Source organism: Rissa tridactyla, chromosome Z (assembly GCF_028500815.1).
Source record: "Rissa tridactyla isolate bRisTri1 chromosome Z, bRisTri1.patW.cur.20221130, whole genome shotgun sequence".
NCBI lineage: Eukaryota > Metazoa > Chordata > Aves > Charadriiformes > Laridae > Rissa > Rissa tridactyla.
Genome location: NC_071497.1, coordinates 38,524,900 through 38,551,632, shown reverse-complemented (window position 1 = coordinate 38,551,632; position 26,733 = coordinate 38,524,900). Strand labels below are relative to the sequence as shown.

Sequence of the window (26,733 nt, the reverse complement as noted above, 5' to 3'; positions counted from 1 at the left end):
AAACCATTATATCTAACAATTTGTTTTAGCATTCTGTCCACCAGTGAACACAGAAGACTTTATATCTGAAAGTTAAAATTCTAAATTATGATGATAACCAGCTTTCATTAGTTAAATATTCTTTTTAAATGGCTTTCTCTTAAAGTAAAATGTGTCAAAAGTTACACAAACCAATTTATCCCTCACGCTAATAATTTTAAAAATACCTATATAAATAACCTATTTCTGATAATAACTTAAAAATCTATTTCCTTGCACTAACACCCAGTATTACAGTAGTGGAAACAAAGGAGGAAGAACTGGTTTTAATTCACCTCAGTAGCACATTGGGTTTGATTAAGGTTCAGCACAGTAACCATGCATTTTCAATGCACTGTTATGTCAAAAAAAAAAATTAACAATGCTTGTCATAGACTAAAAGACATTATATCAGTTAACTGCCGTTCCACTGACATCCAGTAACCTTTTAAAACAAGGTACTTCACCATTTAAACTTGTTATTAGCATTTTTCAAATTACTTTTATCTGTAAAGCAACTCCTAGTTACCAATTTAAAACACTGAACAAAATCGAGAGACAGGTAGCTTGCATTTGGGCCTTGCAAATGCAAGGTATTAGTACTAGTGTTGTAAGATAGGCTTCTACACATTTGCTAATTTCCTTGTCCAATCTTGGTGCGTTGCCTGGTTTTCACTTTCACTCATTTTACTTCGGCCAATTTTTAAAGCTACATAATATTCAAATTGTGGAGTTCCTTTCCACTGTTATATTAGACTTGAACTTAAGAATTAGTAGGAAAAAAAAGTATTGTTATGTTCCCGAGTTATAGTTTTAAGTGTTAGGTGCCCGGTAACTATTAAAAGGCAGAGATGTAGTTACAGACATTTAACAAAGTTTATGAGTACATACATAATTAAACATAAAAACTGTCCCACTGAAATTAGAATAAAAAGCAATCTTAATTATGCAAATACTTACTGATTTTGCTGTACTGCTAACTAAAAAAGTGTCTACTTATTTATTAAATAGGTTTTCAAGAAAACAAGGATGTCTGAAACAACAGTTTAATTTACACTTACAGCTTAGAAAAATCATTATTTTATAAGGAAGCTCATACACTAGGCTTCAGCGCAGGAATTTCTTCTAGTGCAAGTTTTAGAAAATTCCACAACAGAAGTTTTGACTCATTTATAAATTACAGAACAGTCAGTTGCTCCACTGTAATACTTTTGGGCTACTTCAACAAACACAAAACCACATGGATATTCTCAAAGTAACAGAACATACTGAAATTACTTGTAACAGAAATCTGTGTACAAGGTCAAAGAGCCAACACACTCCCTTCCCCTAAGAAAAGCTTACGTGACTTGATCATTTAAAAAACTGAGTTCATGGTTTAAATTTTAACTAGTGGAAGCACGACGAAGCTCTTGAAAACCTGATACCATGATTATAAAGGTTCTCCCCTATTTTACTACAGTTTCCTTTTTGTACAACAAAAAAAGTGTCTTTGCCCCTTTACTCTAAATCTCTACTCAGTTTGCTTGAACAAGTTATGGACCTCCTCACCAGAGGTACAGTAGCAATATGTTCAAGCACTGGTTACAGTTAATATCTGGAAAGATGCACAGACTCAGGGATGAACAACAAACACTTGTTTCCGCAGTAACAGTCACCAGTTGTTTACATATTCAGATAATCTGTTCTTAAACAGCTTAATGGTAATCTAAGAGATCATAATCTCTCTGAAAAGTCTATTCATAGAATTTTGAAAAAGCAATGAAATTGTAGCTGAAGAAATCACAGCATTCAAGCTAAAAAGAAAAAAGGGTCTCTGAGCTCTGGTAAGCATAGATTTGGTATCTTGGAAGCCGAATGGGAAACCAACAAAGCAGACAAAAATGTAGACCTGAAACAAAGATGTAAAGAATACAAGAAAAGACTGAAGGGAGTTCAAAGAAGTGTTGTATAGGATTGGATATCAGTGATGAACAGCACTGTTATTGCCACTGAAAAAAAAATAATTAAAAAAAAAATGTATCTCAACTGTATACTGAATTACTGTGTACATGAATAATTAACCTTTTGCTATAAGGTTCAAAGATAAACTTGGTACAACTGACTGAGTTACAAAAATGACCTTCCTATTGTCAAAATTTAATATTTTGCTGTAATTTAGGATTACAGCTGTGTTTTGAGTAGATTCACATCAAAAGAAATTAACCAGTTCTGTTAGAACACTTCAGTATTCAACCAAAGAATACTGTTATGGTTATAAAACTAAATATTATAAATTAAAAAACCCCCTAAATATTATATATAGTTATAAAACTAAATATTTACTATCAAATTTAAATTATGAGCTATCTTAATAGTTCAATAAAGTGACAACTGAGAATTAAGTAATGCAAAAATTAGATATCAAGATTGTAAATCAACCAAAAATGACAGATTTTTATCCTTCTGAGCTCTACACTGCAAACTTCACACCAAATCTTAAAATTTACCTCATCACTGGGATCTTGCATTGCCTTTTTTTCAGAATTCTGATCAGGTGGCAATTCATTGAGCTCCACATGAAAGAGAAAGAAAATAAAGCCATACAGTGCTGGTCCCAGGCCATTGCAAAGACCTCTTATTCCAGTTATTATTCCTTGGACAACACCTAAAGAAGAAAAAAAGATAAGAATATGACTTTTTTTTAATCAAGAATTAAACCGTCAGAGCCAACATCTCTGAGTGTATTCTAATTGCTGTTCCAAAGTAGCACGTCTCAATTATTTGTACATACTAAGATATGAAGAAATACATTGAAGACAACTTTACTAGATTAAAATAATCCCCGGCACGATCATACTTCTGTCACTGTACTTTCATGCTACCGGAAGTGATATGAGTAACCAAGTTTATGTGCAAATCTAATCTTCCCACCCAAAGCAGTGGTTACTGGCTCAATTTATTTTCAACTGAAATTTAGAGTAATGTATCTATGTGTTAAGGGTTGTTATTGGCAAAATATGCACAAACTGTAACAGATTTCTTCCCTTCACCAGTCTAATATCAGGATTTATTTAAGTACCAGCTAACTTATTTGGGGCAGTAAAATCAGCAGTATGCTGCAGTAAATTCAGAATAAATTCAGAATTGGTTGTGGTTTTACATTAGGTTATTTTAAAAGCTTGATTAATCAAAGTTTTACATGTGTATTTCCGTTTCAACTTCATTAAGTGATTGTGACAACAGTATAAGAAGTTTTTTGATGATCTACAGATACAATTCTACAGAACACTACTTTTACAATGTCACTAGTCTGCGTATACCCTTCCTTCTTCAGGCAGTAACTTGTAAAACGGAAGGAAAGAAAACACACCAAACAAAGTTCTCCAAGTGTTTTTGTCATATGTTGACATGTAAGCTTGAAATCTTCTTGCCATTAGGTGGCAAAACTTCACTCTAGAAATTATTGTATGCCTGAGCTACTAACAGTACTTTCCTCTAAGTAAAATGAAAGATCAATGACTTTATCAACTTAACTAAACTATTAATTTCATGACATAAATAGAAAGCAAGTCTTTTAAATGCCTCTATTAGAAACAAAAGCTGGGGAGAGGAATGATTAAAAAAGCCACATAAAACATTGTCTTTTGCACCTTTCAAACTCAATTGAAAGCTGTCTCCCAGAACTGCACCTCCTTTGTACCTCCCATTATCTACGTTCAAGTTGTACACTGTTAAAGCAAGACGGATACATATAAATCATAAGTACAGGATTTTTTTTAAAAAAGAACATTAAATTCAGTTATTATACACGAGCGTTATATTTTGTGATGATGCCTTCCCTCACTTCATTTAAAATGAAGATTTATTTCTGATTGTTCCTTCTTCTTCACATTAATACCAATGAATTTTTCTGTCTTCTCAGATCAACTATTTATTTAAGCTTCCTTTTCTATTCCTTGAATATATGATGTATTACTGCAAATAAGGCCAACCTTTCCACACAGAATAGAGCTTCTTGTATAGGCTTACTTTAATCTGGTAAAATGTGTTTTTAGTTTCCAGTAAAAAGACAGTATTGTTACATTAATACTCACTATCTACTTAAGACAATATTAGTTTTCACAAAAAAAGAGGACGGAAGAACAATGCTTTTGTTGCTTTTGTAGTACTTTTACAGGAAGCTAGAAGACAAGCAGTTGGTCAGACAGAAACTATGTATTTTGCAATGCAAATTTGATAAATTTGTGTACCTCCTTCCTTTCTACATGGATTGGCAGGCTTCCACAGCTACTACCAAAGAAACTCATTACTCATCAACATATTTGAAAAGTACACCTATGTAAGTATTCTGCTTTTTAGACAGAAGAGTCATCCAAGAAAGCAGTCTGACGATGAAACAGAAATTCATTCAATACTCACCTTGTTGATCTGACTCTGCATTTTGTGAAACCAGAGCACTGATTGCCGGGAATGTAATGCTTGACATTGCTGCTACAGCTCCTGCTGTCCACATCATCCTATGTTAAATCATAATTTGAATTAAAAATGAGACTGCCCATATAATTGCTCCCAACCTCCCTCAAGAAGGGCCACAAGGACGGTACCTTCATTTAAGGCTTAATGTCCTTTTGAAAGTACTCTTATTAAAAGTACCTAAGACTGGAAATTATCTGGTCAGGGCCTTCTTCCTACTCCCCTCTCACAAATTACCCTGAGCTTCTTGGAAAGAATCACTTTTGATTTTATCCTAGCTATTACAGCAGAGGAAAAGAAGGAAGTGGGAGTGAAGTGAGGGACAGGCTTTCCCTCTCCAAAGGCTGTACAAAGGAACAACTTTACAAGGGTGGCCCAGTAAGGCAGTTCTCTACCTTGTATAACTCACTAGAAAGTGCTGATAGAACAAGCATTCATCACTGTCTGTAGAACAAACATTGTAAATAAAAAGCTGTTACAGCTTATGATTCTATTTCAATTTACTTACAGTTTTTCCAAAAACAGAGGCTTTAGATAGTTTCCAAGACCAAACATAGTTACAGTTTGAGAATGACATGTTAGAAAAAAAAGAAAAAAGTAGAGGTCCAGTAACTGATTAGAATGGATCTAGCGGAATTACTGGAGAGAACATACTACTTACTAGCTTGTGCATTTAAGAAAATGTTTTAACCACTTTTGTAGACATAAAACTCAGTGGACCAAAACAGGGCAAAGACTTCTTTTCCAAAAGGGCTATTAGCTTGCAACTTACACTACATACCTGGAAAATGCTATCATTCCTACATGGACAAAATACAGATTACACTTTGGTAGAGTAATGCAAATGAGAATTCACAGAACATTTAAATACTCATGATGACAGAACTAAGTGGTAAAATTTCTTGGAAAAACATTTTAAGTTCCTTAACAGGCATATACCTATGCAAATGCGTGCTTACCAAGACTGAGATCCGAAACCATACCAAGCCAACTGAAGGATTTGAAAGCCAAGGCCAAGGAGAACTGTATTTTTGTTCCCTATCGACCTCATCAAGATACTGAGAAACACAGTCTGCAAGAGAAATAGGTTCATCCAGAGTTATTTTAAAAAGCCAGATTGCTAAAGTAGTGTCTCCTTCTACACCAAGAAATTCAGAAGACCTTTCAAGTGCTGAAGAACTTCACACTACTCGTGTTCTTACTTCCCCTGTATTAATTTCAAAATGCAGACTAGTCATATCAATATTTGATGTACAGACATTCTTAACTATTGAAGAGCTTCTACTTCAGGACATCGAGAAGCGTATGTACTGCCTTCCCTATGGACCATATTCAGTTAATGTTTCTACTGTAAACAGGCTTTTTTTTCCACCTCTACAATTGTGTCTCATTACAGACTACAGACTACCACAATAAATGCTGGTATCAAGTTTCTTAACTTGATAGTTAAGATAGTACAGGCTGGATACGGGCTGAATTTACCAGTATCTACAAATACTAGAGAAAAAAAAAAAAGACTGTTAGTGCAGAAAAAAGTAATCTCTTTAGGTCAGGTGAACTCCTAGCCAAATTTACGGTTAAAAGCAGGAAGTAAATCCTGCTGCTTTTCCAACATCACCATAGGCATTGAAATTTGGCTGGGGCGAATTCCTAGGCATCTTTTGTTACATTTTCAGCACTTACACCAATTATCACCAATTACCTTTACACCACTCAAATTTTTATTTGTACATGGAAACTAATCCTAAAGGAAGACCACTGTTTTTCATCATTAGAAGTGTTACTGCTGAAAGCGAAGGAGGTCCCAATTCAGATACAACAGCAATGCACTCATGGCAAGGAGGAGACTGTTCCTAGTAAAGCAACATCCATACAGACAACTTCATTCAGTTAACAGTGCACATGTTTTTCTTTAACATGAGGAACTCGGCAACGTATCAGTAAATGGCCAGAGAAAAGGAACCAGAAGGACCACAGAGCAGAGTGTACTTGTCTCTCACGTACATCTTCCTCACAGTATTCTTCTTGTTTCTCATTCTTAGACTAAGCCAGTTTGAAAGCTATATAGCAAAAAATCCCAGTAATTCTATCTACATGTGATCAGTTTTATCTGGAGATATCCAACACACCAATACAAATTGGTATTTATGAAGCAAAGCTTATTTCAATAAGCTGCACACTTCAAAGAGTTCAAAAATCAACACAGACTTTCCTAATTTTACACTGAAAATTAGGAACCAGAAGGGCAGGCATTTTAGAGACTTTTAGCAAAAATACTGGTCTGAATAAAGCATGATTGGCAAATGTGAGGGCACAGAAAAGCACCAGACCAAACCACAGAGTAAGGATTAAATTAATGACTTGTATTAATAACAAAGGACACCAACTGACGCCGGGGAATGTGTTGCTTCACAGTGAGACCTCCACTCTGCTAAGGACGGCAACAAGGTTACAGCACATTGTACGTGCCATTCCTCTTCCTGTTAACACAGCAGGAAGACAAATGGTCCCATAAAGATACCAAAGAGCACATCATAAAAGCTGTTTGATTTCTAAAAGGCATAAAGGACCTGTCCAAAAACCAGCTCACTGTTGCCAATTAAGACGTATGAAAACAATACACCAAGTCCTCACAGTTCCTCGGCCTCCACGCTGAGCCTAAGCAACCATGGACAGACCATGTCAATTACCTGCATCATTTGTAGGCAAGTTTGATAGCATAGGCCAACTGAATAGGTGCAAGTAGCATGACTTTTGCTTAAAATAACACATTCCCCTTTGAGAAGGCCTTGCATTAAGTAACGAATTTCCCACATTATTTTAATACATTTAAAGCCATAGTTCCAGCAAATTTACTGAGCTAAGCTTAGCAAATTTTAGTTTTGTTTTCTGATGTCCAGGTCTAGTATTTCTAAGGAAAGCAGATTTAAAGCAAGACATTTACGTAGACTATATATGAGCCTTTAGTGAACGAAAGGTGCATTGGCATTTTATAACATGGTTTACAGACAAGCTTAATAGTCAGAAGACATGGCATTCAGTTTGTACCGTTTAATGAAACACTAGAAAGAATAAAGCTTACCTGAGCTATTATAGACAGAATGCCTACCACAGCTATAAATCCTGCAATGCTAGCAGATCCAAAACCTATGATCTGAAGAGAAGCAGAAAATACATAAAACAAATGCCAAACACAATCCAGGTCAATCACTTGCAAAGAGATACCTTCTTCAAAGAAAACACTGATCCCTGCTTATAATCTAAATCCATACAGAAGTGTCCACTTTCAAGAATAATCCTTAACTATACTGCTTGTGAAGAAATGCACACAAGAAAAAAAAAAAGGTCTTAAAAAAGGGAGGCAGAGGACGTTATGTATCTGGAAATTGAAGTCCTCTATGCCCTCCCACAGACACAACAGCTCTTCAACAGGCAAGATCCCACCTCAAGACATAAAAACTACTGGACTGAATGGGAACAAAAGTCTGCTTAATGTTATGTAACACAAGCTTAAGCTATGGCAGGGTTTATGCATCAGGAGTCAAGTGATATTCAGTTCTTGGCTTATCAAAGTACCATGCCTTCATTTTTTAAAGCTGTATTCTGCCAGAGAGCAGGTTTCTGAGCAAAGTCTTCAAAAAAATAAAGAGGTTTTAGGTAATAGTTATGTAAACATCCTTAATAAGATGAGAAGACACCAACGTTTACCTGTCGCAAGTACAGAAAAAAGCTAGAATACTGGCCAGCCTCAGGCAGATAGGAGAGAAACACTGTAATGCAGATCGGGAGAACCGTAGAATCTTTTCTAACCTTCAAAGACTGTAAAACAAAGAAGCAAAACAAGTATTGGAACATTTATATAAAGTCTAATGAAAGCATACAGAAAGCAGAAGGTATATTCACTTTTTTAAAATCCATTTTTTACCCACGCATATGAGTCAAAAAAAAATCACACACGGAAACAGTTAAGCTGAATTTTAAGTTAGAAACCTCTGTTATATAAGTTTTGTGGTATCCAAGTCTTTTGCAAAGTTTACGTTTGATTTTTGAAGCTACTGTTCAGTGCCAGGTTACAAGTATTCACATAAAACAGAATCATATAATATTTAGGGAAATGCATGATATCTTCTAATCAATCTCCGTAACAATCTGTTCTTAAAGATGCTAGTAAATAATACAGCTCATTTACAACTGTTTCTTTTCCCAAATTATGAGTATTTATGCTTGTACATTTCTTTTATTTGTTCACCCATAACATGTATCAGTTTAAGTAACAAATAAATTATGGAAAACAAATTCTTTAACTGCAGACTTTCAAGCATGACACTCATCACTCAACGTTCACAGCCAGCTCCCAGCAGAATGGATCTCATGAAGAACAATCACTCTTTCCTCTCTTAAGGAGAGCAAGGTGTAACACAAACACAAATTAGCTCAGTAAGCATGAATAAGTGAACAAGATACAAGAAAGACTGCATAGTATGTTTTAACCCTTCCTATATAAGCCTGTAGGAAAATTAGGCTTCATAGATACATTCTATTGACTGGTGACAGCCAATATGGCTTCACCAAAGGCAAGTCATGCCTGACAAATTTGGTGGCCTTCTATGATGTTGCCACAGCATTGGTAGATCAGGGGAGAGCAACCGATCTCATCTACCTGGACTTATGCAAAGCATTTGACACTGGCCTGCACGACGTCCTGGTCTCTAAATTGGAAAGGCATTCATTTGATGGATGGACCACTTGGTGGATAAGAAACTGGCTAGATAGCTGCACTCAAAGGGTTCTGGTCAACGGTTCAACGTCTAAGTGGAAACCAGTGACGAGTGGCATTCCTCGGAGTCAGTACTGGGACCAGTGCCATTTAACATCTTTGTCGGAGACACAGACAGTGGGATTGTGTGCACCCTCAGCAAGTTTGCTGATGACTCACACACTGGAGGGAAGGGATGCCATCCAGAGGGACCTGGACAGGCTTGAGAGGTGGGCCCGTACGAACCTCATGAAGTTCAACCAGGCAAAGTTCAAGGTCCTGCACCTGGGTCATAGCAATCCCAGGCACAAATGCAGGCTGGGCAGAGAATGGCTTGAGAGCAGCCCCAAGGAGAAGGACTTGGGAGTGCTGGTGGACAAGAAGCTCAACATGAGCAGGCAATGTGCACTTGCAGCCCAGAAAGCCAACTGCATCCTGGGCTGCACCAAAAGAAGGCCAGCAGGTTGAGGGATTCTACCCCTCTACTCCACTCTGGTGAGACCACACCTGGAGTCCTGTGTCCAGCTCTGGAGTCCTCAGCACAAGAAGGACATGAACATGTTGGAATGGGTCCAATGGAAGGCTACGAAGATGATCAGAGGGTTGGAGCACCTATGCCATGAGGACAGGCTGAGAGATTTGGTGTTGTTCAGCCTGGAGGAGAAGGCTCCAGGGAGACCTTATAGTAGCCTTCCAGTACCTTAAGGTACTGGGGCCTACAGGAAAGATGGGGAGGGACTTTTTATCAGGGAGTGTAGCGACAGGACAAGGGGTAATGGTTTTAAAATGAAAGAGGGGACATTTAGATGAGAAATTAGGAAGAAATTTTTTACTGTGAGGGCGGTCAGGCATTGGAACAGGTTGCCCAGAGAAGCTGTGGATACCCCATCCCTGGAAGTGTTCAAGACCAGGCTGGATGGGGCTTTGAGCAATGTGTTCTAGTGGGAGGTGTCCCTGACCATGGCAGGGGGGTTAGAACTAGATGATCTTTAAGGTCCCTTCTAACCCAAACCATTCTATGATTCTATTAAAAAGAAAACAAATATAACAAAAAGTGAAATTCAAGAGTGGTGAAAGATATTACCAGCCAAAAGTACAAAGCATAAAATGAATATGGAAAAGTTTTATGATATCAGGTTTTGGGGTCTGTAGTGGTGTAAGAATTCAGCATTTCTCTTACAATAGAAAAGAACAAGCAAGCTAGAAAAGTAAAACATTTTGGATGTCACACCAAACGTTGTTTATAATTCAAGAATCATTTAATCCATGAAGTTTGGTGTGGTTTTGGTCTTTAAATGTAGCTAGATCTTTTTGTGAAAAAGCAGAGAACAGAGATTATGGTATATTCAACACTCAAGCTACCCACAAGCTTAAAGATTTCTCAAGCTTACAAAATACTATTTATTAGCATTAATAATTAATTAATCATCAATTATTTATTAATTATTTATCGAAGTGCATCTTACTGCAAAAGGGTCTGCTTGTTCCCATGATATAGAAGCTCCCCATGAAGCAGGTTTCACTTTTTCCGGCAGAGATTCTGGTACAGCTAGCAGGATGAAACAGATGTCCACCACAGCCACCAATGTGGCCACCAGTACAACAAGATTATCTCCATAGCTAGCAGACAGGTATGCTCCAATAGCAGGACTAGTTACCAAACTTGCTGCAAAGGTGGCAGATACCTAGGCACAAGGACAGTTTACAAACTTGTCAAAGTGGTTATTCTGCCATTGCAAAAAAGTAGAGTAACTTGCTCAACACCACCACCCCTCCACAGAAGTATGGTTTTAAAAAAACACCAGTCAAAATTTAAGTTAAAAAAAAAAAAAATCACTTATGACATTAAATATGGGTCCAAATAAAGTTTCTCCAGCCTCCTCCACAGCTCACCATGTAAGACAAGATTTGCAGTCAAAGAACAAGTTTGGCTCAAAGCAAAATGGCTCTTACTTTCAAATAGACTAAGAGGGTTTTTGATTTCCAATTATGTTTGATGAGATTTCACTGAAAAAGTTGTCACCACATTTAAATGCCTAAGCGAACCTGAGCCATAGCACTCTGGGTAATACATAGATTAATACATACTGCCTTTGTTTACAGTTTGCATTTTAAGTACTAGCTACCACTGGATTGCACAGCAAACTAGGAGATCACTAGTTATGATAATAACTTCAGCAACTACTGTATTGCTTCATACTATGTTGTAGTGACACGCAGCTACTAACAGATCACTTAGTACATTCACATACAGCAGAACATGATGAAAAATCAAGTGCATGATGAAAAATCAATTTCACTATAAAAATCATCAGAAAATGTTAGAATAAAGCTAGTTTGGCTTTTTTAATTAACACTCTTTTGCAGACCCCAAAATAAAAACCACTCTGCAGAACTATTTTATAAAATAAGAACATAAACTAGATATATAGCTTTATACCAAGCTAGAAAAAAAATCCTAAGGAAAAGGTAGAACAAACTGATTACAAAGAGATACAGGCCTCATTAAAACAATTGCACTTTATCACTTTATAGAATTTTAGATAAAGCTGTTTCTGTTAACAAAAAACTGTTTAAAGGCAGGCAAATATATATGCTCCAAATATACTTATAGATTTTTGGGGCAGGAGAAATAAAGAGGGAATTCCAGAATTTATAAACCTGTTTTGAGCTCTGCTACAATACACACAAGTTTGTACAAAAGAATTAAGTCCTTTATTTTCTTAACAGTTAAATCATCATCTGATGACTCATACATCTCTAAGGCTAAAAATAAAGGGAAACCTTAAGATCTCAAAGTACAGCACAGTCAGCCAAGAAACCAAGGCCATAAATCAATCTATCCATCTATCTGTACGGTGATAACAGACGCAGAGAGGATGAAGGGATAAATGATGTTAAAAGGCTAAGGACATCTACCAATGGGTCTCCTAAACCAATACAGATAGTCAGGAAAGCAAACTAAGCAGGAATTATATTATTATATTGTATCATATTATATTATTAGTAGTTTGTACTAGCTGAACTATTTTCCTCTCTAATTAAGAAAGGTTATGACTGAGTTAGTAAAAATACTGTATTAAGCATTTTTGCCCTTCTGGCCCCTTTGGACTATACAAAAAGCCATTCTGTATTAAAAAGAAGTCACATAAACTGAAAGTGTAATTTACAGACGGTGGAAAGATATTGCCAGATCAAGTATTAAATAAGTTGCATTGCCTTTAACAACATTTCTTGTTCTACCTGCAAAATTTAAAACATGTTTTGTTATACATGCCCTCTATAAATTCTTCTTCTGTTCCTATAAGCACAGAGTAGTCTGTACAGCAGTAAAAACTCTGAATTAGATTTCCCAATCTAATACAGTGCCTTGATGTATGGTTCATTCCTTTCTCCATCAACGTCAGTACCTTAATCAGGAAACAATCTGTGCATCAAAACACAAGTTCAATATGGAGGTCATAATCTGACCTTTTCTTCCAAGTTTAGCGCATCTTACCAGTCCATAGGCTGCAATTCTTTCATGTTCTTGGGTTACATCAGCTACATAGGCAAATATTACAGAAAAGGTAACAGAAAAGATTCCAGATACCGAAATCATAGCGAAGTACCACCTAATGATTTAAAAGCAACAATTAGAAAGTTTAAGCTAAGACCTCTTGCTTTTCTCTTACTAATCAAGGAAGTTTTTATTTCATCTATGAGAAGCGTTCCTCAAGAACTAACGTAGAACTTTACTGGAGATGAATGATTATGCAGCCTCACTTAAATACCGGAAAACAGCACTTTAATTTTTTTAATTTTTAAATTTTAATTTTACATCAGCCTAAAAGGAGAAGTGGCCCCTTCAGGACATGGTACCCATACATTTTCACACTCTCAAAGCTGAAGCAAGTTTAAGTTATGAAAAAGGTATGTTCTTAGAACTCAGTTTCTTAAACAATTAACAAATAAACCATCATATATGAAATGCTTTGGAAGCTGAAGTCTTAATGCATTCAGTGTACACAAAGTTTTTTCATAATCCTCCTAAGTTTCACAATGAATGTAAATGAAATTGAAACTAAGTCAATTCCACTCAGTAAAGACTTTAAAGTTACCTAGTCAAAGAGTTAGATGATCTCACTTGAAACAGTTACTGTTTTCTGTGGTCAATAAATTCTAAGGTGCATTTACCTTTAAAAATATGTTTATTACAGCTTTGTCAGTCCTCAGGGGGGAAAAAAATAAATTAACAGCTGAGCTTAAAACTGAGTTAGACAGGGCTACAAAATCATTTCAATTGCTGTTACACTTTTGTGAATACAGTAACTAAATCACATTCTGTAATTTCTGCTTTTAAAGATGTGCAGTTTTAACACCTCTTAAACAGAAAAGCTCCACAATAATGCAGTCACATCTAGAAAGGAAAGTGGCTTTCTCTTGTCTTATTGTACCTCTTCCAGTTCCCCAAACTACACCTGTGACTTTATTTTTGCTATACTGACAAGCTCACTACTGCAGTCTGTACCACTTACCATGGACTTATCCTCATTAACGGAATTGGGGCACAGGTGAAGAAAACTGTAAGAAGAAGAAAAGATTTTCTTCCCCATGCGTCTGACAGAGCACCTATTAGTGGAGCACTGAGAAAGGACAAAAAACCCTGTGACAGAAGAAAAACAATTAATATTTCTATATTTATATTTCCAAGTTTGACTTTAACCACAACATAAAAAAGGACTAAAATTGCGATTTGATTTGAAATTAAACACAAAATTGCAGATAACTGTAATTGTACACAATTTCTTCTACTTTTCTGCGACTCATGTTTTGTTTCAAATCTATTAAACCTGAGTGCATTAAAAAAAAAAGAGGAAGCATGCATTTTTCAAGATCAATTTGATTCAACATATAATTACCACAGACTGCAAAAGCTTCTTAAAGATCTGCAAAATCTACAGTTTAGTTTCACAAAGGTTACCTTCAGAGCCTCTATCATGAGACTTAGTGCTAGATCCCAAAACCAAATTCCCTCCCAATTTGGACTATCTTAAGGGAGAGTTTCGTGTAACCAAGCTGTTCTCTGAAACAAATTAAACAGAACACTTACTGCTTTATACTATACATTTGTGATGTACAGAACATTTGTAGATTGCAGGGATCTACAAATGAGGACCATTTGAGCAAGCTTGACAACTTGAGACAGTAGAACACCACGATGATATTGCAGTGGCTGTGGAATAAATACTAAATTGGCTAAAAAATACAAAAGTACAGCATTGTTCACACATTAAGGAAAAGTATAAAATCAAGAGGCTTCTGAGGTAGAAAATAGCCGCAGCTGGCATGAAGGACACAACATCTGTGGTTCCCTGATAAGCTACATGAGGTACGGGACGGGATGCAATTATTCCGTGGCTTTACCTTATGATGTATAGCGGATACAGGAATGGGATGATACCATGAAACAGATAAGCTGCCAATTAGCTGCCCGCTAGATGCTCAGAGCCAACATTTTGTCAAATTTTGATGAAATGCTGTCCTTTGTGCGAACTTTGCTCATTATAATGTCATTATAATACCAAAACACACCTCCATCCCAAAGGCTACCCGCCTCCAAGGTGCGACCACTCCTTCTTGAGTCTGCGCCCTGAATTTCTCGTAAACTATACCTTTAATTGTGAAGCGAGAGAAATTTACACCAATCATGATAAAAGTATGTATGACTAAAGTCACTCAAACTCCACCTTGAAGATAACAAATAGTATAAAAATAGCCCAAGAGAGGGGGGATACCCAGGGAAGACACCATCATAAAGAATTACATCACTGACTTCTGGGATCAGTCGACGGGCTGAGCCTCTCTTCCCCCCCATAGGGACGCCTTTGGGTAAGACTTAGATTATACCGAGTGCTTCCTCGGGAAACTTAGAAATTTCTCTAGAGACTCTCTTTTTCTACATTTAAAGCCAGGCTGTATCGTTTATAACTTTGTCGCGCGTTTTGTATATGTAACAATACTTTCATTTGCACGTGCTTTGCAGACAGTGTATTTATCACCGGCAATCCTAAGAACCTATATATCTGTTGTTTAAATAAACTGCACTTTTTTAAGTAGCTAGTCGTTTCGCTTTCTCACTGAACGCGACCAAAGACTCGAGAGTGGCCGTGCTAGTTCATGAGCACGACTAGACTGAAGGTGCAGTCCACTATTAGTGTATCCAAATCGTAATAGTTTAATATATATTAAACGCGATTGGACTGATAGTGCTGAATTGGGCATCACTCAGAATTTAAACCTAGCCGCACCTAGCCTCCCACCTCGGTGAGGAGTGTTAGAACGCAAGGGGGTTTATCTTCTGCTAAAACCGCTTTGCCCCTTTTCACGCAACAGAATTTTGGCGTAGTCGGCAGGATTGCCATGGATAAACTGCTGCAAAAATATGATTGTGCCCCTTCCCAGGCTGGGAAGGAGTGGGCCCATAAATTTTGGAAGGATGAAGAGAAAGTGGTGGAACGTATTGAAGAGTGTCGGGTTTCACAGAAGCTCAGAGCGGGGAAAGGCAAAGGTGTGATTTGTGCGGTGTTAGGCGCCTGTTTATCTTGTGCACAACAAGAAGCTAGGGAAACCCCTGCTCCTAATCTGATTTCAGCTGTAGAATATGCAACCCTGAAATCGGAGAATGAGGTGTTGAAGTCATCACTAGCCTTTCAAAAGGAGACAGGAGAAAAATTAAGAACTCAAGTTGATAAGCTTGTGAGTGAGAATGAATGTTTAGGAAACCGGAATGCTCAACTTGGGAGTGAAAATCACCAACTTAAAATGTTATTGGAAAGGGTGACTGGGCTCTTAGATAAAATGCAGCCCTCGACCCAGGTCCAACAGATTCGTAAATTAATGTGTTATCCAAATTCTGGAACCCAGACCAGAGATTTTTGGTCTAATAGTGAAGATGAGGAAGAAGATGAGGAGGGAAGGACTTTTACTGTGAAATCTCGAGTCTTTCCTTTACGACCTCTGATTAAAACTGAAACCACAGTTGATGAGGATGATGAGGAAGTCCGCAACACTGTGCGTACTATTCCGTGGACACCAACAGAGTTAGCAAAAATAAGGGAAAAATATTCGAGGCGGCCAGAAGAATCAGCTGTTGAGTATGTGTGGCGAGTTTCTTCTGAAGGAGGAGATAGAATTATGTTGAGTGAGGAAGAAGCAGGAGACTCTTGGGGACCAGGAGTGTTTTTAACTACAATGGACGGGGATCATAATTATTCCCTAACCGCTCGAGCAGCCTTTTGGGCAGGTGGTATGGATCCGCGAGAGAGGGGAGAGCCATTAGAGATTAGAGCTACAGGCTACTCTGAACTGTTTGCGGCGATACGGAAAGCAGCTTGTCTGCAAGCCATGTATGACAGAGAGGAATTTCGGAAATCCCCAATGTCAGCTGCTATCGACCCCGATCGATTAGCCCCTCTTATCCGTGGTCTTCCCGATTGCCTGAAGCCATTTGTTGTTCGTACTCAAGATCGTATACGAGAGGCTCGGGATGCTCATGGGCGGGGCCGACGTCGCTACATGCCCACCTGGAATGAATATGTACAGGAAATAGACCAATATGGGCGCCGAATGGGCTGGGCCAGCCTAACTAGCGAAAAATCCTCCGAACACCCCCGAAAGGTTCGCCAAGTCCGAACTCACACTCAAAACCCCAAACCGGTGGAAAGGTTTAAGCCTGATAAGGACCGGAATGAGTTGTGGCGTAAAGCCCTACAATTAGGGGTGCCCCGACAATTCTTGCACGGTGTCCCTACGGGAGATCTCCGTACACTGGTCCAATCTCTAACTAGAAAGAATAATTCGGCTGGGGAGAAAAGTCTAACCAGAGAATCCCCAAGCTGTGAGAAAATTGTGCCTTCTGCACCGGAGCGTAATTTGATTGATTTGACAGAGTCCCAGTCAAAAAACTCCTATCCCCAGGGAGGGCAGTGAGCCACCCTGTCCGGCGGGTACTAGCTATTCAATGGCTCTCTCATAAAGATTCTGAACCTATTATCGCCATTCCTGTCGGACCCCGGAGGATGTCAGTAAACTTTATTATTGATACCGGAGCCCAAATGTCTGCAATCACTAATGAAACAGCACAACTTCTAGGTATAAATCCCACTAGACGCAGAGTCAACTTCGCAGGAATTGATGGTGTGGTAAAAACATGCCCCGTTGCAAAAATTAACCTCTGGTTGCCGGGAGAGCAGCGGATGACCAGGGCGGAAGTGTTAGTGGGTGCCTCGCGTACTAACCTCCTAGGATTTGACGTGCTGCGTGGGCGAATGTGGAAATTCCCAGATGGAACTGTGTGGAGTTTTGCAGGATGCGAAAAAATAATAGACACAGTGAAATTGAGTCTCTTGGAAACTTCCATGCCTTTACCTCCCTCTAAAATCACTAATGTCCGGCAGTATCCACTGCCTGCAGCTGCACTTGCAGGAGCAGACGGGGTGGAAGCCCGAGTAGGGTGTAGAATGATCAACGGCTCAAACCATGAGAAGGCCATGAGAATAGAGATATTTCGCCCTCAGAACCCACGCTCAATGACAACAAAGCACTGTGTCACCGACAAGTGGGATTGCTGGTATAATTTTACTCTTGTTGAACCCACTCTTGTAACTTGTCGTTGGCAACAGGATGAAATAGCGCTGCTATTTGAATTCAAGATAGACGTAGCACCTGACCTTTGGGATAATGCATTGTCACGGTACACTGCAAGCACCGGAACACCAGGAAACAAAAGGGGTTTAAATCTCTCCACTTTGGTTATACAAGGAAGTGAAGTATATTCCAGAGATAAATGGAGATGGAATGATTCACTTCAAATGGCTAAAATCGAGGCCACCCTTGGAAAGAGAATACACATTGGTTGCCGATTTATCAATGGGTCTACTCACCACAGGCCAACTGTAATTAAAACCATCTATGTAGACTCTACCAAACCAGACAAATACAACACTGACTGTTACAAAATTATGGAGCCAAATTCAGATTGCTGGCACAATTTCACTTTTATCAAACCTACAATAGTGTATTGTATTTGGGGCTACAGGGGCACAGAATTGTTATTTGAATTTATGATTGACTCAAATACACCTGAACTTGCCGAAATAAATCCAGAACCTACACCCCCACAAACTCTCAAAGGCGTACCTTCTAAGCCCTCCATTAGTCTAACTCCTTACATTTTCAACATTGGCCCTTATGTTATTAAACACACAGGTCAACAACAGATACTGTTTAATCCCACATATTCCCTCAAACGAGTAGAATTGTCAATGCAGATTAAAATCTCTGCGATCAAACCCACTTGTTTACCATTCCTAAGTACATCTTATGCAGGATGGTCAGCATGGTTACGCAGACGAACTTTTGCCACTTCACAACGACTGAAGAGGGATGTGACTGGTATCTTAGGAACAGGCCTGGGAGTCTTAAATAGTATAGATGCTGAGATACTTGCCAACAAACTAGTCACAACCACTACTGATCTGGACAAATTAAGACATCCCCTACAGTCCTCTCTATCAGCATTGGGAAACCACCAATGGCTTTTATCGAATATATTGCCTCAGTGGGAAGAAACGGGTGAAAAAGACCATCAGCTGATCACAGATGCACTTGGTACAACCCAAAACAATGTTTCCTTGGCTCTTAGTTGTATCCAAGCCCAATTGTGGATGCAATCTATGACAGCCGCAATCATAAGGGAAGGTGAAGAAGGCACCTTGCCCACTGAAATTCGAAAAGTAATATGGGATAACGAAATTGAATTTGAGAAAAAATTTCAGTCCTGGTGGTATCTGGTTAACTTCACCTATGATCCCATTGAGAGCAAGGCCACAGCTTTTGTCTTAACAATACGCAATGCTTTGGTATACACCATATACCCAATCATTGCACTGGGGTTGAATCACCAAGGAGCCATACTCTATCCAATAGAGCACAGAGTGTGGGCACAACAAAATGAGAATAAGTGGCAAACTGTTGATGTTGACGCATGCGTTTCACGAGACCAACAAGGATTCATTTGTGAGAGTAATACCCTGAAAGCACAAGACATTTGTCTTGACACCAACCAGAATGTTTGTCACTTTGAGATACATCCTGATGAAACCCCAGAGACTGTGCTTGTATATATTGGGAAAGGGTGTGTTTGCATAAGGTCTCCCTGTAGTCTTGTATTCATAGATGACATAGTAGTTGATATAAGTAATCACTCAAACCTTTGTGTTTGTAACTTTACTAACATTATCGGATGTGACTTCAATTATTCAGCTCCTGTTACATCTTTTCAATTGCTACAATCTAATTATACATTGATTCGAGATTTGTTGCCTACCCCCATCGGAATGAATCTCTCACTGGTGAAGAAGTTACTACAACACGATGAATTGAAGCGACTGTTGAAAGAGGCCCAAGAAAATGGACAGAGAACTTTGATTACCGTCCATCATGATGTTGAAGAGATACACCAAGTGCTGGAAAGAGTCAAGAGAGACGGAGGACATGGATGGGGAGATACTCTTTTTGGATGGTCACCGACAGTTACAGGACTTTATAACAAGATGCTCCATCCTGTTGTTGTTTTACTAATACTCATTGTTTTGTGCTTCGCTTTGACAATTGTTTTGTATGTTAGACTTTGGATTATGATGAAAAGTTTAACTCATTTGATCACTCCACGAGATGTATTTGCACTTGATATCCCTCACCACAAGAACACAAGTGATCTTTCCTATCCGTATTGAGTATCGTGGAGCTTGAGTGACTGTAGTCACGGGGTGGATTATGTGGAATAAATACTAAATTGGCTAAAAAATACAAAAGTACAGCATTGTTCACACATTAAGGAAAAGTATAAAATCAAGAGGCTTCTGAGGTAGAAAATAGCCGCAGCTGGCATGAAGGACACAACATCTGTGGTTCCCTGATAAGCTACATGAGGTACGGGACGGGATGCAATTATTCCGTGGCTTTACCTTATGATGTATAGCGGATACAGGAATGGGATGATACCATGAAACAGATAAGCTGCCAATTAGCTGCCCGCTAGATGCTCAGAGCCAACATTTTGTCAAATTTTGATGAAATGCTGTCCTTTGTGCGAACTTTGCTCATTATAATGTCATTATAATACCAAAACACACCTCCATCCCGAAGGCTACCCGCCTCCAAGGTGCGACCACTCCTTCTTGAGTCTGCGCCCTGAATTTCTCGTAAACTATACCTTTAATTGTGAAGCGAGAGAAATTTACACCAATCATGATAAAAGTATGTATGACTAAAGTCACTCAAACTCCACCTTGAAGATAACAAATAGTATAAAAATAGCCCAAGAGAGGGGGGATACCCAGGGAAGACACCATCATAAAGAATTACATCACTGACTTCTGGGATCAGTCGACGGGCTGAGCCTCTCTTCCCCCCCATAGGGACGCCTTTGGGTAAGACTTAGATTATACCGAGTGCTTCCTCGGGAAACTTAGAAATTTCTCTAGAGACTCTCTTTTTCTACATTTAAAGCCAGGCTGTATCGTTTATAACTTTGTCGCGCGTTTTGTATATGTAACAATACTTTCATTTGCACGTGCTTTGCAGACAGTGTATTTATCACCGGCAATCCTAAGAACCTATATATCTGTTGTTTAAATAAACTGCACTTTTTTAAGTAGCTAGTCGTTTCGCTTTCTCACTGAACGCGACCAAAGACTCGAGAGTGGCCGTGCTAGTTCATGAGCACGACTAGACTGAAGGTGCAGTCCACTATTAGTGTATCCAAATCGTAATAGTTTAATATATATTAAACGCGATTGGACTGATAGTGCTGAATTGGGCATCACTCAGAATTTAAACCTAGCCGCACCTAGCCTCCCACCTCGGTGAGGAGTGTTAGAACGCAAGGGGGTTTATCTTCTGCTAAAACCGCTTTGCCCCTTTTCACGCAACAAGTGGCAAAAGTCACATTACAGGTACAGTTGTCATGGAAAATATTGACTAAGAATCAAATACTAGATATTTCAGCATTTTATAAAGTCCTAGATCTAGACCTCGAATCTGTTCTATATCACACAGAATTAAAATAAGCAAAGCCTTTCACAGGTTTGTTAAATGCAAAACCTCCAGAACAGATGCATTGCCCTCCTAATTAGTATAGTGTTCTCCCATCAGCCAACTCTGCCATAAAGCCAAACATTAGTAAATACATGGCTCTGTAAGCACCTCAATACCCTGGAAGTCTACTCCAGCTAACTTTAGCTAGCCTCTGCTACACAAATACACTGACCTTCAAGTTTAACATATGTGTACAACTACTGTGCTAAATCACTATTCTGCTAAATCCCAGTAAACAACTCCGATTCCAATTATTTCAGTAAGTAAATTGAGAGCAACAGCTATAAAGCCAGACCATCAGACCCCAGGAAAGTTCGATGCCTTAGTTGAAATTAATATTTTTGCTCCTCAGAGTCAGACTTCAGTAGAATATCAACTAACATGTTCTGCTGTCACTTCTGACATAAGCATTTTAAAGAAAATATTGGACACTGAAGTGCAAGCTCACTCTGGTCCATGCTCCACTGTTCATTACACCTGTTAGAGTAATAGATACATTTAGACCATTATATCAATGCACTTTTCTACAGATCTGCTCTGTAGAAAATATATGGGGAATACTCCCTTCATGATGAGTATCGCTATGAGTGGTATTCATAGTAATACTTAACTGTGAATGAACAGTCGAAAGAAAACACCAAAAGGAACATGACCTTTGTTTTTCTAAGAGAACAACACAAAGTTAACTCCCTCTTTCAGTTTGAGACAATCCACCATGAAAGATACCAAGACAGCAAGTCCATCCTAAAGATGTCATGTTCTTACAGCTAAAAACAACACTTTAGATTCGTAACAGAATACCATGCTAAGTAATTTGTTTGCTATAAATTAACTTAGTCATAAGTTACAGTAAGTGCTTTGAAGCCTATCAGTAAGACAGTTAGCAAAAGAAGAGACTTTCAAGTTTTAGTTACGGTGGAGAAATTTTGCAAGCTTTTTTTTTGTGGCAACAATCCAGCAAAGCCACTGTGTGACTGCATGGTATAAGTAAGCTATAAGCTGCCTTGAATATCTTGACCACCACAAAATGCTCAAAAATTGATAAAAAAAAGACTGGGGGAAAAAAAAATAAATGATCCTGATGAAAATTAGCTTTTATACCACATCTTGGACAAAATCACAGTGTTTTAAGTGCTTCATTTTTTATCTCAATGGTATCATCATGGCTGCATTAATCTGCTTTTGATATAAATCAACTAACATTAGGAGGTAGCCATTAAAAGCCTAGCTCCATTCTCAGAAGGATGCTTATCAAGATCACAATAGCTACGACTGGTACCTATTCAAATGAGAGAAATTTAAGCTTCTGAGAAATATTCCACTTGTTCCAAGATGCTGGCATTTAGCAGTAAATCTTGAACTACACCCAAGAATACAATCATTACAATGAAAAAATGGTTTAAGAATGAACTATATTCTCAGTGTTTTCAATGTTTTTATGGAGAATGAAGGAGAGACAAATTATGATATAGAAACACACAAAATATTTAGGTCAGAAGTTTTTAAAAAAAAATTCTTACCTTAACACCTTGAATAAGACCATTCATTAAAAATGTATGATGGGAAAATGTTTCATGTAAGACCTGACAAAGGACAAAAGCAATATTTGAGTCAGAAAAGGCAGGAGAAAGTTGTTTCAAAGTTTAAAATTTGATTTATGAAACAGGATAGCTCTACTGAGACTTATTAAAGAAGTATATTATCCCATAATTACACTTTTATTTCTCTTCATGAGAAAATATTGACAAGGTTTAATATCAATTTATTGCCATAAATCCCTCTGTTCATACAACCACACAGTACTGCAGAGCTAGTTTGGTTCAGGGTACTTTGCTCAGAAAGGGGATTAATGTAAGCAAAATCACTCCATGTGGTACCAATCACAGAATTTTTGAGGTAGATAGTTCCTTCAATGATTGACTCAATCATCATTACTAATTAGGAGTGAAAACGAGATTCTGATAACTGCAAAGAAAAAAACAGCGCTATATTCACAACTGCCCGTAAAGGCACTGAGAAAACTATTTCTGAACAAATCGGACATGTTCAATAGTCATACCGTTAGAAACACTTCCGATGAACAAGCAGATGCTTATAAATACCAGCAACAGTCACGAGTGCTTCATATGTCCTTTAAGTACAGCTATAAATTAATTTAAGGTGCTTTACCAGCAGTCTTAATTCAAGGGCAAGCATGTTAATCTATACTAAAAGGATTTACCATAAATATGCAAGAGAGTTAAAAGGCCTCACAGGTGCTACTGTGTCAATTGAAAAAGCTATCGCAATGATCAAAGTGTGTATGCACACACACTTCAGATTCATTTGCTGTTTTTGTCTATAGATAAGTGCGAACAACTACAAAAATTATTTATATGCATATTGAGAGAGCCACTAGCTTGAAGCAATACAATACTTTAGTATCACTGAAAAGTTATCAGCATCATTTTTCAAGGATGACTGAGATTCTCAAATTATAGGTTTAATAGAGGTAGTTGTTCCCATGTTAACTACTGGGCAGATAATCCTGCTTATTTACACCCCTTTTCCCTTTTGGTCTCATCTTCTGTGCTTCCCATTGGATAAACCTGCGGGCAGCTGGCAGTTCTTATGAGCAAGGTGGCTGATTTCAAAGCTCTACATGCCTAGTACTACTACTGCTGTCTGATCAGCAGGCCAGGTTGAGTTACGACAAGACAGAAGGGTGCAAAGTATCAAACCAGATTTGAAATGATTTAAAACAAACAGCAGCCTTTCAGTGTGTGCAAAGCTGATTACAAATAAAGATGATCACCCTCAGGAACACAGAAGTAAGTAATTTACACCTGTATAAGGTATGTTACACCATTATATGCAACTCAGTGCTTTAAGTTTTGAATCCAATGCAATAGCCTCGTAAGTATTCAAGACCACATGAGAGGAACACAATATTCAAAATACAAGACATTCAAGACCTTGACTGTACTGAATCCACATACTTCAGTCAAAGTAAGAATTTAGCTTACTTTAGCAAAGTAAGAATTAGAAGTGTTTCATAACACTCCCATTAGACAGAGGGCAACGATTAAAACTAATTTCAAGAATTAACATTTCAGCTGCACGTGACTAACAGTATAAATTCATACAGAACTATTTCAACTGGAGTACACCATGAAAGAACCCCCCTAACATACAGTTTTTATTAAAGTGGGATTTTTTTTTTGAAGATTGCTTAAGAATTGCTATTATTACATTATCCTTTTCAGTAAGAAGCGTCAAGTTAGGGCAACTTGAAGCTAAGCATTTTGGTTAAGAAAAAAAGGAAAGGAAAAAAAAGAATCAGAAAGGCCACCCAGTAAGCTTCCTCATATTTTAACATTAGCAAAATAGCATAACAAGATGAGACATCTACTTTATGGTAATCTGTTAACTGTTTATATGGACTTGCTTATCATTAAGCTATGTTAAAAAGATCAGTGATTGTCTTTAGGAAGGTCAGACAAACACCTTTCAAGAGTTATTTTATTTGGAGTTTGGGAAAGGCAAATAATTAACTCCAAGGTGTTCCAATCCCACAAGACCTTGCTCATCATGTATCCAAAGTACTTTCAGACATTATCTGATGAAAAACTGCACTAACAGACTCCTGATTGCTTCTCTCAGGCAGGCCTGATTCCAACGAATAAGACCCATGTCATTACATGAAAGGTTTCATGTCCTATTACCAAACACTCATATTATCTGGAAAATAACTCCATTCCAGAACAGATTAAATACTTATAAAATCCATTTCTTAGATGAAAGCCTTTATATTTTACTTCAGTTTACATGCTGGCAAAACAGCCACCCCACAATAGTGTACAAAGTTTACTATGAGATGCATAGTTTATTCGATTGTTAAGGCTGGAAGGTTAATGGAACTATGAAGTCTTATAAAAAGCAAGCATTTACAGAGAGACTTTCATCAATGTGCTAAATGAATGTTACTCTAAAAGGCAAATAAAAGTTAAAGAGTAGTACAATGTTTTGCTAATTTACTTTTCACTATATCTTAGTCTTCCAGCAGTCCAGATCTCAGCTGTAGTATACTACTATTGCAGAGTGTTGAATGCTAAGACTCCTGGAATTCAGTTAATGAGGTAAGCAGGAACTGTAAAACCAAACTCCGATCCCTAGGAATTAGCAAATTAACTTTTGTTATTACTGCTAAGACAACAGCTGATCAGTGATACTTACCGTTAGCATTGGGGTTGTCAAGAGTCCCCAGGCAAAGAATTCTAGAAATATGACGACCACCGCATGGTATACGCTTGGCCGATCAATACCTTGTTGCTAAGAAAGAAAAACAGATGCAGTGGTTGTACACATACAGTTCATTATGTGTGCAAAGATCTCTTGCAAACATATTTTAAGCATAACCATCTTTCAGGATGACCTACTACCAAGCCCTTGGGAACAATAAAAAGCCAAACAAGGGTGGAGAAAAGTTATTACAAAGCAACTAAAGATCTCCAGGGAACGTGAGAAAGTTTGTTCCTTCAAACTTTTGCTGATTGAAGAGAACTGCTTTCCCCATTCCTGACATTGTCGTATACTGCTGTCATCTCCAGTGTGCCTTTAGGCTTCCTCCCCTCGAGCACTATTCACAACCCTTCTATAGCAGCATGACAAAACGGCTAACTCTCCCTGCTACCTCCACAAGAAACAATAAAACAGATCTGCTTTATGAAGATTACATCACCATTACAACAAAATTATGACAATGTACATAATCAGAAGAGCACTGATTTTTGTATTTGAAACTGCCAAACTATGAGAAAAGACAGGGCAGCTTATGCCATCTGCCTGTCGAATGCTGATCCACTGATTTCATGCTTGTGTATGCCCATAGACTGGAGACCCAGTTCCACTGGTCAACAAGTAATAGAATTAACAAACTATGGATGTGCTCGTGATGCTGTGAAACCACTGCCATTCCAGACCCATGGACTGGATCCCAGATGAGACAGATAGAATCTTTTTATTTAGACAAACCCAGCAGAACCCTTGGGTAAAGCAGATCAAACCACAATTGATGCTTTCTTTCATTTCTATGTGTGCCATGCCATAGTAACTGCTACAAAGTTTTTGTATTCTAAAATTACACTTTCCCTTTCCTCTAACACTTGTCCTGTAGAAAACTGTTTTTCAGTGTTTCTAGCCAATCCAAAGGCATTACACTCCCATAGGACTGGCAATTCTTAGAAAGGAGCAATACAGTGCTGTCATCTGGTACTCCTACACATACTTGGAAGTTTACCCAAAGTAAAAAAGGATGCTTCTCTTGCATATTGAGCAATTTGATAATGCAGGATTCAGCTGAACTGATGTAACCTAGTGACGTT

At 38.1% G+C, this 26,733-nt stretch overlaps 1 protein-coding gene across 2 annotated transcripts in view; it reads right to left on the bottom strand.

Moving 5' to 3' along the window:
• Nucleotides 1-26,733, bottom strand: part of MFSD14B (major facilitator superfamily domain containing 14B) — a 47,318-nt gene that overhangs the window by 4,409 nt on the left and 16,176 nt on the right. The window contains exons 2-12 of one of the 2 annotated variants that reach the window (XM_054185537.1): nt 25,586-25,681; nt 22,891-22,953; nt 13,747-13,874; nt 12,729-12,843; nt 10,696-10,914; nt 8,182-8,292; nt 7,556-7,627; nt 5,433-5,545; nt 4,420-4,517; nt 3,651-3,728; nt 2,508-2,665 (exon numbers count right to left, since the gene is read on the bottom strand). In XM_054185537.1, coding sequence (XP_054041512.1) covers nt 2,508-2,665; nt 3,651-3,728; nt 4,420-4,517; nt 5,433-5,545; nt 7,556-7,627; nt 8,182-8,292; nt 10,696-10,914; nt 12,729-12,843; nt 13,747-13,874; nt 22,891-22,953; nt 25,586-25,681 — 1,251 coding nt within the window. The remainder of the gene's footprint in view (nt 1-2,507; nt 2,666-3,650; nt 3,729-4,419; nt 4,518-5,432; nt 5,546-7,555; nt 7,628-8,181; nt 8,293-10,695; nt 10,915-12,728; nt 12,844-13,746; nt 13,875-22,890; nt 22,954-25,585; nt 25,682-26,733) is intronic. The other variant, XM_054185538.1, reaches the window with a different exon arrangement.